We start from the raw sequence: 13305 nt of genomic DNA on the forward strand, positions 1-13305 counted from the left end.
TTTAATCCATTGTGTTAAAACTTTAATAAGTTTAATGTTGGAACTGTGTGTTTCCAGACCAACTGGCACAATTTACATCAAGTTTTGTACTTATTCCATTTTGCAATGACATCATATACACGAAGATACATCTTCAATAGCTAGAAGTCATAAAATTTCTGATCTATACTTTCAGGTTTGTCCGATCATGGTACTTCTGATAAGGATCGTCAGCATACCAGTTTCGCCTCTTCCAGAAAGACGTTGTCATTTTATCTAAGAGCTTACTCTGGGTTTTATTGCAGAACACAAATTCCCTCAAGCGCCTTTTTCTTGCAGCCGTCTTTTTCCACAATTTTTTCTTATAACCAGCCTGTTAGATGATATTATAAAGACATTCAAAACATGATGTTATATAGGAAACAACAGATATCTTCACCATTCATGGTTTATAGGCTCAATGGGAACAAAGATGAGACTGACTGGGGCTGGTATGTTTTTCAGAAAGATGTGATTCTCAGTGAGGGGTAGGTACAGAAAGCATGTGCAGTTTGAAAAAGACATATTAATAATTTAATACTTGGATAAAAGATAATTTAAATTAAAACCACAGAAAATAAAGCTAAATGACTCTTTGTGGCAGGCAAAGTACAGAGTAATGATATATAATTATAATCACCAACTTTATATGCATTACCTTATTATCTCTTCAACAATCTTCAACAACATACTATTAACCTCATTTTACAGATTAAAGAGAAACAACCATTGATTAGAAAGTTAACGGCAGCAGACCGAGGTCACAGAACTAGTAAGAGTTCTTAACCACTACTCCACTATTTTTCCCAATGTGGAGGATGATGAAGGGCATTCCTGGCTAGTTGATGACATTTATGTTCATTTAAGGGGACTAAGTATTACAAAGGCTGACAAAACCCAGTTCTCGAGTATATTACTTCATTTCTTCCTTTCACACTAAGGACTAATTTCTGCAGTAAGTACTTTTCTAAGGAATAACAAATACAATAAAACCACTATTGGGAGTGATGAAGGAATGGTGAACTCGTATGTTTAACCCAGAACTGCCATATACACCATCCAAGCATTATTTATTTTGAAGAATTAATTTTTGAATTAGAAAGAAAAAAAGAATTAATTTCCGAAGAAAAATTAGATTGAATATAAAATCTACAATCATAGTCTGTTTAGCCTACAAGAGACCTTAGGTGCCATCTAGGTTAATACGTGGCAAAAACCACACACAAAGTTACAGGGGAGAAGAGACTAGAACTCAAGCTATTGCTAAGAGCCCTGTGTCCTAGGGCACTACACTAACTGAACAAAACCACAGCCCTGGGCTGAGAAGGCACCTTGGGTTTCTGACATGTCTTGGTGTCATCACTCTGACCAGCAACTTCTACAGTACAGTTATACTCAGAAATAAGGAAACGTTATTTAAGAGTTATGGTTTTAAAATGCCAGGAATTAGATTTTTTTCTACTCCTTGCTTAAAATTTAAATTGAAAGATTCAAACCCAAATCCCCATATCTGTGTAATAATTTTGTAGTTTGCAAGCCAACCTGGGTTCTTGTGGATCTCTGACTTACAGCTAATTTGCTGTCTTGCCTATTACCACTAGTATCCTCTGAACATTATTCTATTGGAAAGCAACCACTGTGAAAATGCTTGAAGCTTTTTAGACACTCTCTAGGTTCAGAAATGGGAGGGAATAAAACTGTGCTGCAGAAAGTATTTTCAGTTCTTATACATTAATATAAATTAACCCACCCAGCTTTTTTGTTTTCCCTCTTAATATTACATTTTGATGAAGCAGGACATTCCATATATAGAATATTTTGGGGGGTCCTGAGTGGGGCCTAGGCATGATTGGAGAATTTGATCAGATCCTTTATAACATGCAGGTTTCAGGGCCCAATAAAAGGGATGTAGAAAGGAAGGCAAAAAACCCCACCCAGCTTATTTTATCTAGGGCCAGATGACGACCTGGAAATAATCAGTATGACAACAGGGAAGAAATTTTCCAATGGTCCAAAATTCACAAAATTCAGAACTATTAACTGAATAACTCAGTTCAGCTACTTATGGATTACATGAGCTTCTATTTACTAGTGTAGCAAATGAACTACCACAGTATTGTTCCGAAGGAGGAATGAGCTGAGAGTTCCAGTCAACCTTTTTACCTTAAATTTAGGATTGTTTATAAGATAGGAAATAATCCTTTCAACCTTTCAACTAGTGAAAGTCTTACCAATTAAGTATTTTATTTTTATGGAGAAACAAATTTTGATCTTTAAAGAATCGTTTAACTTCCAAATAGTAGAAGGGAATTAGAATTTGAATAGTTATCAAAACTCAAAGGTGGTTTTGCAAAACTCTAGTCTTCAGCTGCTTTCTAATTATCAGCTACTCTGTTTCCAAGAATAAAGACGTGAGTGAAAAAGCCCACACACATGCTGAATGACGTGCTGTGGGAGAGGACAGAGCAGTAATAATTTGTCAGAGGCCCTCTCAGAGGCTGTGGTCCCAGGCCAGAGTAAGTGCTAAGGTTCCGTCTGATACGGACCCCAATCGTACACACTTACAGAGAAAGACATAGAGTTAAAAAAGTATATGTGGGGTTAATATTCTGTCATAAAGACTAAGCCACCTAAAGAATCCAATCCAAAGCAGGCGGAAGAGCCCTTCAGCCCCTGATCTGAGCCATGCCACGAAGTCCCTGCTGAAGGCGACTGCTGCCGTAACACTCTAGACTTAAAGAGGGCCTCCCCACAGGCTATTACACATGGGCGGTGTCACAGGGCTTCTGGTGATCACTAGATATGCCAGACATGTAGAAGACCTGAGATGAACTCATCCTACAGTGAGGAGTTTTGCCATTGTGACTGATACTTTGTTTTATGAATTCATTTACCTTAAGAGATGCCTGCCAAGCTGGTACTTAAGCACAGTACTGTAAAAGCTACTGTAAACGGGAAGAAGATACATCAATGAACAGGCTCACTGAATTCTTCATTTTCATTTGCTCCCACTCCTTTTTCAATCAAGTAACAGTGTGAAGACTCACCTTCCTCCTCAGCCACAGGCCAGAATGAAGTCGAAGAAACCTATAGACAACAGCTTTCACAGTCTTTCTTTTCCCTTTCCGTGAACTGAAGTACGTTACAGTTCTGACTGGTAGCTTCAGGACATTTGGAAGCAAGGGGGCCGCTCTAAAATATATTAAAAAAATTTTAACTCAGCAATAAGACTCATTAGAGGATAAAATCCATTTTTGTACTTAGAAATTTTGGACATAGAAATGAGTGAAGGAGTTCTACTGGAATAGAGCTAACTTTATTTTTATTTTTTTTAAAGATTTTATTTATTTATTTGACAGAGAGAGAGAGGCACAGTGAGAGAGGGAACAAAAGCAGGGGGAGTGGGAGAGGGAGAAGCAGGCTTCCCGCCGAGCAGGGAGCCTGATGCGGGGCTCGATCCCAGGACGCTGAGATCATGACTTGAGCCGAAGGCAGATGCTTAACGACTGAGCCACTCAGTCGCCCCTAGAGCCAACTTTAATATACATTGTTACTTTAAATGATCCATGACACTAAGCATAAATAAGAATAGCCACTATTGGGCGCCTGGGTGGCTCAGTCATTAAGCGTCTGCCTTTGGCTCAGGTCATGATCCCAGGGTCCTGCGATCGAGTCCCACATCGGGCTCCCTGCTTGGCAGGAAGCCTGCTTCTCCCTCTTCCACTCCCCCTGCTTGTGTTCCTGTTCTCGCTGTGTTTCTCTCTGTCAAATAAATAAATAAAATCTTAAAAAAAAAAAAAAATAGCCACTATCACCAACTTGTAAGCCTTCCATCAACTACCCCCTCAATCCCTATGAGAGAATTTATCCCTTATATTTTAATCACCTGATTTCTTACCTGCCCGCTAGATTATCGAGTCTTTGAGGACTTCAGTTTATCTTTGTATCCCTTCTGCCAAGAACTGGGCACCCAGGAGTCCTTAACTAAATATATGTTGACTAAATGAACACCAGCCTTGCATGCTGAGCATCTTGTTCACCCTCCGCTTTGGCTGACAGCTTCCATCCAGGAAACCACATCTAGAACATCAGAAGTGTGCTCTGTTTGGTAGTCCCTGCTGCTGGCACGTAGGCATACAGGGATATCAATCATATTCTACCACTCTAGCAGGCAAAGTCTACATGATAAACTGCAGGTAGGCAAAGAGTACCATCTGCTTCTAAGATGTCTTTGCAGGCAGGAATATTTTACAATTTTTGTCTAAGCATCCCGTTTACTGAAATATACTCTACCTGTTGAGCATTGCTGTAGTATGCCCACATGTCAGGTTTCTGACACATGTGCTAAGTCCGGGAGCAGAGGAAACAATTGGTGTCTGAAGAGAACTAAAATGTCGGGTGGACACTGCAGAGCTGAGACAGGCATTCTTGACACAGTTTCGATAGGCTGAAGACACCAAAATGTTCAGGGGCTGTAAGACTCCTGTAAAGAGAGAGAAGCATACTTGTTTAATACGATACTCTAAAATATGCATCCAGATATTTAAAATCAATGTATCAAAACAAGGTGAGCATCAGACTCACCTGTGGAGCTTTTTACCAACTTTACCGAGGTATAACTTACATACCACAAAATTACCTGTATGTGTAATTCAGTGCTTTTCAATAAATTTACAAAGTTGTGCAACCATCACCACAATCCACTCTGATGTGTCCTAGTTCTGTGTTCAACAGTAGGGAACAAAAATGATTGTAACATTAAGTCCAGATCTTATCCTCTGATGAGCCAGGGCCCCCTAGCATGTAGTGCAATGGCAAGGCAGAGACGAGAAAGCTTGGCCATTCCCTGGAGAGGCAAGAGAGTGGCAAGAGGAGTCCTAAAGAAAACAAAAGAGGTACGTGAGCTCTCCTCTAGGAAATGAACAGGCCTCAGGAGGAGGAGGTTGAGAGTCCAGGTAGGATGAACAACATTCACAAAGGCAAGGGGGCTGAAACAAATACGTGCCCGAGGTGGGGACTGGACCTTCCAGAGGCTGAGCACTGCTTGCCTGACAATATGGAGATGCCTGGGCGCGGCTCAGAAGGCACCTTGTGGGGTTGGAGGTGGGGAGGGTCTAGATGCATCGACCCAATGCAGTCCTCTTTACCTATTCTTCACATTATTGCCAACGTAAGAGTCCAGGGCTACAAAGCAGAGTCACTCACAGGGCACTGACTCGACTCAGATTCTGGGTCTAGGGTGGGACTCAAGAATGTGCACACTGAAAAAGTGCCACAGGATGATGGAAATGCCCCCAAACTGGATTGTGGTGATGGCTGCACGACCCATTAAATTTACTAAAAACCATCAAATTGTACACATAAAGCAGGTAATTTTATGGTCTGTAAATTATACCTCAATAGTTGCTTTAAAAAAAAAAAGTCCCACAAATGAGACTGCAGTGCAGCCAGGGCTTAGAACCACTGCCTTACTCTCCGTTGCACTGATTTCATGTAACAAATGAGGGGCAGTGTAGTGTGGGACTGGAGTGTTGGTGTTTGAGTTAGACTGCGTTCATCTTCTAGCTCTACTACTCACTAGCTGTGTGACCATGGGCAAGTTACTTAACCCTTCTATGCCCCAGTTTCCCCAAATTTAAATAAGGTTAGTCATGGGGAGGTGACAAGAATTGAATGAGAGAAAACATGAAAAGTGCTAGGAAGAGCACTTGGCACAGAGAAATCATTTAATGACTGCTAACAGCAGATAGTAAAGAGCAGAGAAATGCTTGGCAAAAATGCTATAATGTTAAAAGATGGCAGGAGAAAGATTGAATACTTAAAAGCCGTATTTTGCTTTTCTGTTCTCCATTGAAAATAACAATTTTCAAACTAAAAAGGGTAGTATAAACATTAATGAGTGAGCTGAAATCCAAGATTCAGGAGACTGTTGAGAGCCCCTCTGGGAACTTGGAAGTGAAATTCTCTACTGCAAGGCATTCAAGTTTCCAGGTATAAATAACTTATATTTCAAAGAACTGTAAATATTTACAGACGTGAGTACAAACTAAGGTAATCTTTGAAAGATTAAGTGAATTGAAGAGGACTGTAAACAAGAAAATGTCCCAATTTTCACAAGGTCATCAGAACTTGGTGTCTTGGGGTGCCTGGGTGGCTCAGTTGGTTGAGTGTCTGCCTTTGGCTCAGGTCATGATCCCAGGGTCCTGGGATGGAGCCCTGGGCGGACTCCCTGCTCAGCAGGAAGCCTGCTTCTCCCTCTCCCGCTCCCCTGCTCGTGCTCTTTGTCAAATAGATAAATAAAATCTTTATTAAAAAAAGGGGGGGGGCACCTGGGTGGCTCAGTCGTTAAGCGTCTGCCTCTGGCTCAGGTCATGATCCCAGGGTCCTGGGATCGAGCCCTGCATCAGGCTCCCTGCTCAGCGGGAAGCCTGCTTCTCCCTCTCCTACTCTCCCTGCTTGTGTTCCCTCTCTCGCGGTCTGTAAATAAATAAAATCTTGAAAAAAAAAAAAAAAAAGAACTTGGTGTCTTGGTTAAAACAAAACAAACAAAAACTCTCAGAAATACTGAGAAACCTTCCCTGAAGGAAGTGAGCAGCTAAGAGTCTAGAACATATAAATGGGTAAATTACAGACTCCTTTGTAGGAAAAAAAAAAGTTAGAATGGATAAATAAACAGGAAGTGCACACACACAAAAATCTACATTGTCAACTGGGAGTGAACTGTTCCTTAAAAAGAACTTCAACTCATTTTTTGATGTAGTCACTAGCCTGGGAAATCATGGGAATGTCTAGACACAGTGTAGCCTGATTTTAGGAAGGCATGTGACAAGGTTTCTTTATATTCTGAAGAAATAAATGTGGGCAGGATAATAGTACAATTACGTAAATTCCAAGCTGACTAGAAACTATCCCCAAATTAGTTGATTGCTGTTCTGATCAGTCTTTTCCTGGCTCCCTAACTGATTATATTTTCCTCAATTTTTATGAAGGCCCTGAAGCTGCATAAAGCATGTTTGTCAAATCTGCATAAAAGCAAAGTCCAAAGACTATCTGGACTCAAAGTGATCTTGGTAGAATGGATCAAAATTAACAAGACAAAATCCAGTAGACAAACCATGAGAGACGATGGACTCTGAAAAACAAACAGGGTTCTAGAGGGGAGGGGGGTGGGAGGATGGGTTAGCCTGGTGGTGGGTATTGAGGAGGGCACATTCTGCATGGAGCACTGGGTGTTATGCACAAACAATGAATCATGGAACACTTCATCTAAAACTAATGATGTAAGGTATGGGGATTAACGTAAGAATAAAAAAAATAAATATTAAAAAAAAAAAGACAAAATCCAGGATAAATACGCTGAGGTTAGAAAAAATGAAGGAAAGGTAAATCTTGCTTGATAGCAGTTCCTGGGAAAATGACTTGGGGGGCCTTATCCACCATACCCTCAGCTGGACCAACCCGTGATTTAGCTTGTAAAAACCGAACTCAGAATGTGTTGACAAAAGGGTAGCACACAAATCAAGGGCAGTAATTAACTGTTCCTTCAGTCTTCTGCCCTGTTTGGGCATTTTAATACATACTGGCATTCTCTAAACTCATTCTTATAAGGAGAACACAGATATTTTAACAAAGAAAGTGACACAAAACCAGAGTTTTGAAGGAATAAGAAGAGGCAGAGGGAAAAGGGAGTGTACCGGTGAAGAGTGAAAAAAATGGTATAGTAGGTTTGGGGAATTACAAATAGCTCCATGTGGCAGGAATCAAAACAATGGGGAGTGCGGAGAGAAGCGAGTATGACTGTCTAAAGTAGTGGTCTTCAAACTTTTTTGATCCCATACCCTCTAAAAGTATTCTGAAAAATTCTGTATGAGGCTCAATTCCACGACCCTGAGATCATGACCTGAGCTAAAATCAAGAATCAGCTGCTTAACCGACTGAGCCACCCATGCACCCCTATTTTTTTATTTTTGTTTTTTTAAAGATTTATTTATTTGACAGAGAGAGAGGGCACAAGCAGGGGGAGCGGGAGAGAGAGAAGCAGGCTTCCCGCTGAGCAGGGAGCCCGATGTGGGGCTCAATCCCAGGGCCCTGGGATCATGACCTGAGCTGAAGGCAGACGCTTAACGACTGAGCCACCCAGGCACCCCTATTTTTTTTAAAACACTTATTTATCTTAGGGAGAAGGAAAGAATCTCAAGCAGACTCCCCACTGAGTTGTGGAGCCCCACTCAGGGCTCAATCCCATGACCCTGAGACCATGACCTGAGCTGAATTCGAGTCTGACGCTTAACGGACTGAGCCACCCAGGTGCCCGTGGGGTGACTTTAAAAAAGCACATCACTTTCACAGTATCAGGCAATGCTGAATATATACATATTCTGATTCAGCAATTTCACGGCCAGTTTTATAAGTATACACACAAGCACATCATAGAGAAACTCTTGCACTCATGTGCCAGGACACAAAGAAAATCAGCTTTGGACCTAATCGCCCCAAACTGAAAACAATCAAATGCCCACCAATCCCAAAATGGAGAATTGTGGGGTGGTCGAATAAGAGACTATTACATAGAAACAAGAAAGCACTACAGCTACACCCAAAATGAACGAATTTCACAAAGTAAAAGGCACGAGAGTACATACCGTGTGATTCCAAAGTACAAAAACAGGCAAAATTAAACAATATATTACTTAGAGATGCCTATATAAATGTTAAAACTATTACAGAAAAAAAGACAAGGTAACAATGAAATGAGGCTACTGTTTATATTTAGCAGAAAGAATTCTGATTAGGAGAAGCACAGCGAGATAGAGAAGAGGTTCCTAGCAGTGTTCTGTGTCCTGCCTTCGGTGTTACAAAGGGGCGTCTGCTTTAGAGTTATTTGTTAAGCCATTCATGTATGTTACATACATTTTTCTTTATAAGTTATTTTCACGATTAAAAAATACCCCCACGGGCGCCTGGGTGGCTCAGTTGGTTAAGCGACTGCCTTCGGCTCAGGTCATGATCCTGGAGTCCCGGGATCGAGTCCCACGTCAGGCTCCCTGCTCAGCAGGGAGTCTGCTTCTGACCCTCCTCCCTCTCATGCTCTCTGTCTCTCATTCTCTCTCTCGCAAATAAATTTAAAAAAATTTAAAAAAAAAAGAAAAAAAATACCCCCACATAAACATGCTCTTCTTCTTCTTCTTTTTTTTTTTTAAAGATTTTATTTATTTGAGAGAGAGAAAAACAGCATGAGAGGGGAGAGGGTCAGAGGGAGAAGCAGGCTCCCCGCTGAGCCGGGAGCCCAATGTGGGGACTCAATCCCAGGGATGTGTGGGACTCAATCCCAGGACTCCGGGACCATGACCTGAGCCGAAGGCAGTCGCTTAACCAACTGAGCCACCCAGGCGCCCTAAACATGCTCTTCTGTAACAGCTGGGAAATTTACATTGTAGCTTTTTTCTTTATTCCTAGTCTTCCTCCACAGAATTTTATCCTAATTTATTTTGTGTATAAGTAATTTACTAATAATTTTATCCTATTTAAATAATATTTTTGCAAAAGTCCTTAGAGCGAAGGCAACTTAATTTAATTGCCCTCACTCCTGTCATCTCTCTCAGTCGAGAAATCCTTATGACTGCCCCGGTACCGGGGACGGAGTAAGCAAAAAACCCGCCACATTCCTGCACATCGTGTGAATCTCACACACGCAAGCTTGCTGGGGGCCAGGCACTACGCAGGGCGCTTGACAGGCACGAGCTCATTTAGTCCTCAGGTAGCTGGTGTCATCCCCGTTTTAGAGCTGTAGAATCTGAGGTTCAGAGAAATTACTTTTTCAAGGCTAAAGGTCATGAGTGGCGAGTTCTAGCCTCTAAATGAGAAGGTTAGCAGGGACTTTTCTCTTCTCCTTCGCCCCCCTCCGCCCCAGTCCTGGTCTGTTTTCTAGCTAAGGCGGAAGGGCCGGGAGCCGGTAAGGAAGCGGACACCGGGGGACACCCAGGTCCGCCAGGGTCCAAGAGTGTCGGGAATCTCCGGTGCGACCGGCCGAACACAGGCAGTCCCGGAGAAAGTTCGGGACAATCCTCTGGCCCTTTTTTCCCCGTTAACCTCCACGCTAAACGCCTACTCCATCCTGCACCAGTCCCGCCTTCTGTGAGGGGATAAATCGAGCGCCTCGCCTTCCACTGACCTGATGCTGCTCTCACGGCACGAGCAAAGGCGGCGACCGCCATCTTGCCACCCCGCCCTACGGCAGCCGCATTGGGTCTAAAAGCTCCAGGGCAAAAGGGAATTAAGAAAAAGAAATTTGGGTGGAGTCGAAGAAGGAGAAAAAAAAAATGCATAAAGGAACGGTCAAGGCAACCTTTACTGAATGTCTTCTATATGCCAGGTTATTCTTCACCGCTGCAAAACAAGTGCCTATGAAGAGTGTCTGGCATATAGTAGGCTCTTAAATTTTTAATGAGCATTTGATTCACAAATCTATTTAAAGTACACAATTTGAAACACAATTTCTTTTTGCTCATTTTATTAAATTTGAGGAAATAACTTATTTTCCTTCCAAAGCTGGTAGCTGATAGGCTAAGTGACTGGGAAATAGCAATGTTATTAAATTTTTTAAAAAACAGAATGACAGCCATAATTAAATGAATGTAAATATCCTAAGGCTATCACACACATATTTTTTTCTAATCATTAACACTGACTGTCATTTGGTAGAATAGCATCTCAATCCTTCCTAAACAATTCTATGTTCCTTACTTTATTCTTGATGATTAGTGATCATACATTTTTCCTAATGTTTATTCAAACAGAAAACAACAAATCTCTCACCCATCCTTGTTGGCTAAGATATTCCATGCATATACAATAAATGACACCATATATTGGTTGAAATGGGACACCATACACTGCTTGAAATGGGTAAGGATCAAGACTGGTCTCGAGCAGTTCACATTTAATAAGGAAACAAGCATAGAACATAAATACAAGGCAGATAAATAATTCATAGGAGTAGTTCAAAGTTAAGGAGAAAAGGCTTTCTGACTGAGATGATCAGGAAGGAGGCGGTAGAATATAATAAGAATCTTAAAGAATGGGGAGGATTTTAAAAAGGGCAAGGTCATTCTTGGCAGTAAGAACATGAAGAGCTAAGGGGTGCCCGGGTGGCTCAGTCGTTAAGCATCTGCCTTCAGCTCAGGTCATGATCCCAGGGTCCTGGGATAGAGCCCCACATCAGGCTCCCTGCTCAGCAGGAGGCCTGCTTCTCCCTCTCCCACTCCTCCTGCTTGTGTTCCCTCTCTTGGTGTGTTTCTCTCTGTCAAATAAATAAAATCTTAAAAAAAAAAAAAAGAACATGAAGAACTAAGATGAGAAGAGAGGGAGCCAGGACAGAAAGATACAGGATTTATTTACAGCAGTGGTTCTCAAACCTTTTTTGGTCTTAGAACCTCTTTACATACTTAAAAACTGAGGACTCCAAAGAGCTTTTAATCATATTTCCAATTCCTGCTGTAACAAATTACCCCAAACTTAGTGGCTTAACACAACACAAATTATCTTACAGTTCTATAGGTCATAAGTCTAAAATGGGTTTCACAAGGCTAAAATATCCAGGGCTGTGTTCCTTCTGGAGGCTCTAGGGGAGAATCTGTTTCCTTGCCTTTTCTAGCTTCTAGAGGCTGCCTGCGTTCCTTGGCTTGTGCTGCCATCCATCTTCAAAGCCAGTAATCACATCCCTCTGACTTCTGCTTCCATTGTCACATATCCTTTTCTGACTCTGAGCCTTGTCTGACAAGGACCCTTGTCATGACATTGGGCCTATGCAGATAATCCAGGATAGTCTCCCCATCTCAAGAGTCTTAATCACATCTGCAAAGTTCCTTTATCATGTAAGTTAACATTCATAGGTTCCAGGGATTAGGAAAATGTGTATATGTTTGGGAATAATTATTCTGCCTACCGTACTAATTGATTTTAAAACAATTATTTTTATAAAATATACTCATGAAAAATAACTACTCCAAGATTAAAAAAATTAGTGAGAAGAGTGTCATTTTATTAACCTTTTTTGCAAATCTCTTTAAGGTCTGGTTTAATAGAAAGCTGGATTCTTTTTTTTTTTTTTTTTTTTTTTTAAGATTTTATTTATTTATTTGAGACAGAGAGAATGAGAGAGAGAGCGCACACGAGAGGGGGGAGGGTCGGAGGGAGAAGCAGGCTCCCTGCCGAGCAGGGAGCCTGATGCGGGACTCGATCCCGGGACTCCAGGATCATGACCTGAGCCGAAGGCAGTCGCTTAACCAACTGAGCCACCCAGGCGCCCCTGAAAGCTGGATTCTTAATCCAGCTGGATTGAATTTGCTTATGCATTCAATCTGTTATGATATCACTTGTCACCTAGCTTCTGGAAAAACACTACTGTAAAATTATGAGATAATGAGTGAAAACAGCAAATAGTATCTTAATATTATGAAGGTAGTTTTGATTCTATGGATCTTCTGAAAAGGTCTCAGACTCCCCCAGGGATCCCAGTTCACACTCTGAGAACCGAGAATGTTAAATCCTTTAGTTCTTCTGGGTTTTAGGGTATGTAAGTGGGTGATGAACTCTGACTACTATCATTGCTTTCTTAATCTCCCACCTAAGGTGGCCAAGTTGAGCCTTAAAAACATTCCCATATGCTGGAAAAGTACTGAGACATTTCATAAATGCTCTTTGAATTGGCAGTGGGAGTCACTGCACATTTTTGGAAGAGGATTGATTTAAATTTGTGTGTTACTTTAGGGGAGTCCATTTTAAAGCAAAAAAGATTCATAAATTGTATGTGGAGGATGAAGATTAAGGATTTGGTTAAACGGGACATTAGGAAACAACAGAAATTAATTTTGGAGTTTTGACATCTGGAAGCTGGAGAAGTTGGTAATGATGTTCAGGCCTAAGATGTGGCTGGGCCACACATGGTTGGAGCAGACTGAAATTGCTTATTGGTATTGAGAGGCTTATGGCCAAGATGTTAGAAACGTCATTACACTGGCATCACCCAGGATAACAGCAGTAGGCAGGGGTGGGGTGGGGAGACTTCAATTTAATTGCTAAAGTTACTTTAAAAAATGGGAGACTACTCTGGAGGCTGTTAGGTGATGGTGATATGAAACAGAGGGTAATGTAATTACTAAAGCACACTGAAAAGCACTGAACATATACAAACATAAGTATTTGATTTTAGTTAATTTTCAAATCCATTTCTCCATTTTACAAGTGGGATTAGTATACTGTAATACCACCATACTGTAAAAAACTGTA

The 13305-nt window shown here is 41.3% G+C and overlaps 1 protein-coding gene across 1 annotated transcript; it reads right to left on the reverse strand.

The window, feature by feature from the left end:
• Positions 1 to 10297, reverse strand: MRPL35 (mitochondrial ribosomal protein L35). The gene is made up of 4 exons (XM_045884609.3): positions 10190 to 10297; positions 4312 to 4501; positions 3066 to 3210; positions 1 to 352 (listed from the first exon to the last, which is right to left on the reverse strand). The coding sequence occupies exons 1-4, from the start codon at positions 10230 to 10232 to the stop codon at positions 164 to 166; spliced, it is 567 nt and encodes a 188-aa protein (XP_045740565.1). The 5' UTR covers positions 10233 to 10297; the 3' UTR covers positions 1 to 163.
• Between the last annotated feature and the right edge of the window lie 3008 nt (positions 10298 to 13305).

This window comes from Mirounga angustirostris, unplaced genomic scaffold (genome assembly GCF_029215605.1).
Source record: "Mirounga angustirostris isolate CCGP_5_RB_7025 unplaced genomic scaffold, mMirAng1.0.hap1 SCAF_10, whole genome shotgun sequence".
In the NCBI taxonomy this organism is placed as follows: domain Eukaryota; kingdom Metazoa; phylum Chordata; class Mammalia; order Carnivora; family Phocidae; genus Mirounga; species Mirounga angustirostris.

Bases quoted from the DNA above. Each gene is read 5' to 3' on its own strand.
- MRPL35 (XM_045884609.3), bottom strand. From the start codon at position 10,232: ATGGCGGTCGCCGCCTTTGCTCGTGCCGTGAGAGCAGCATCAG. The intron at 4,502-10,189 runs GTCAGTGGAAGG...CTCTCTTTACAG, and splicing joins TGCCGTGAGAGCAGCATCAG to GAGTCTTACAGCCCCTGAAC. The intron at 353-3,065 runs GTGAGTCTTCAC...ATCATCTAACAG, and splicing joins GCCTGTGGCTGAGGAGGAAG to GCTGGTTATAAGAAAAAATT.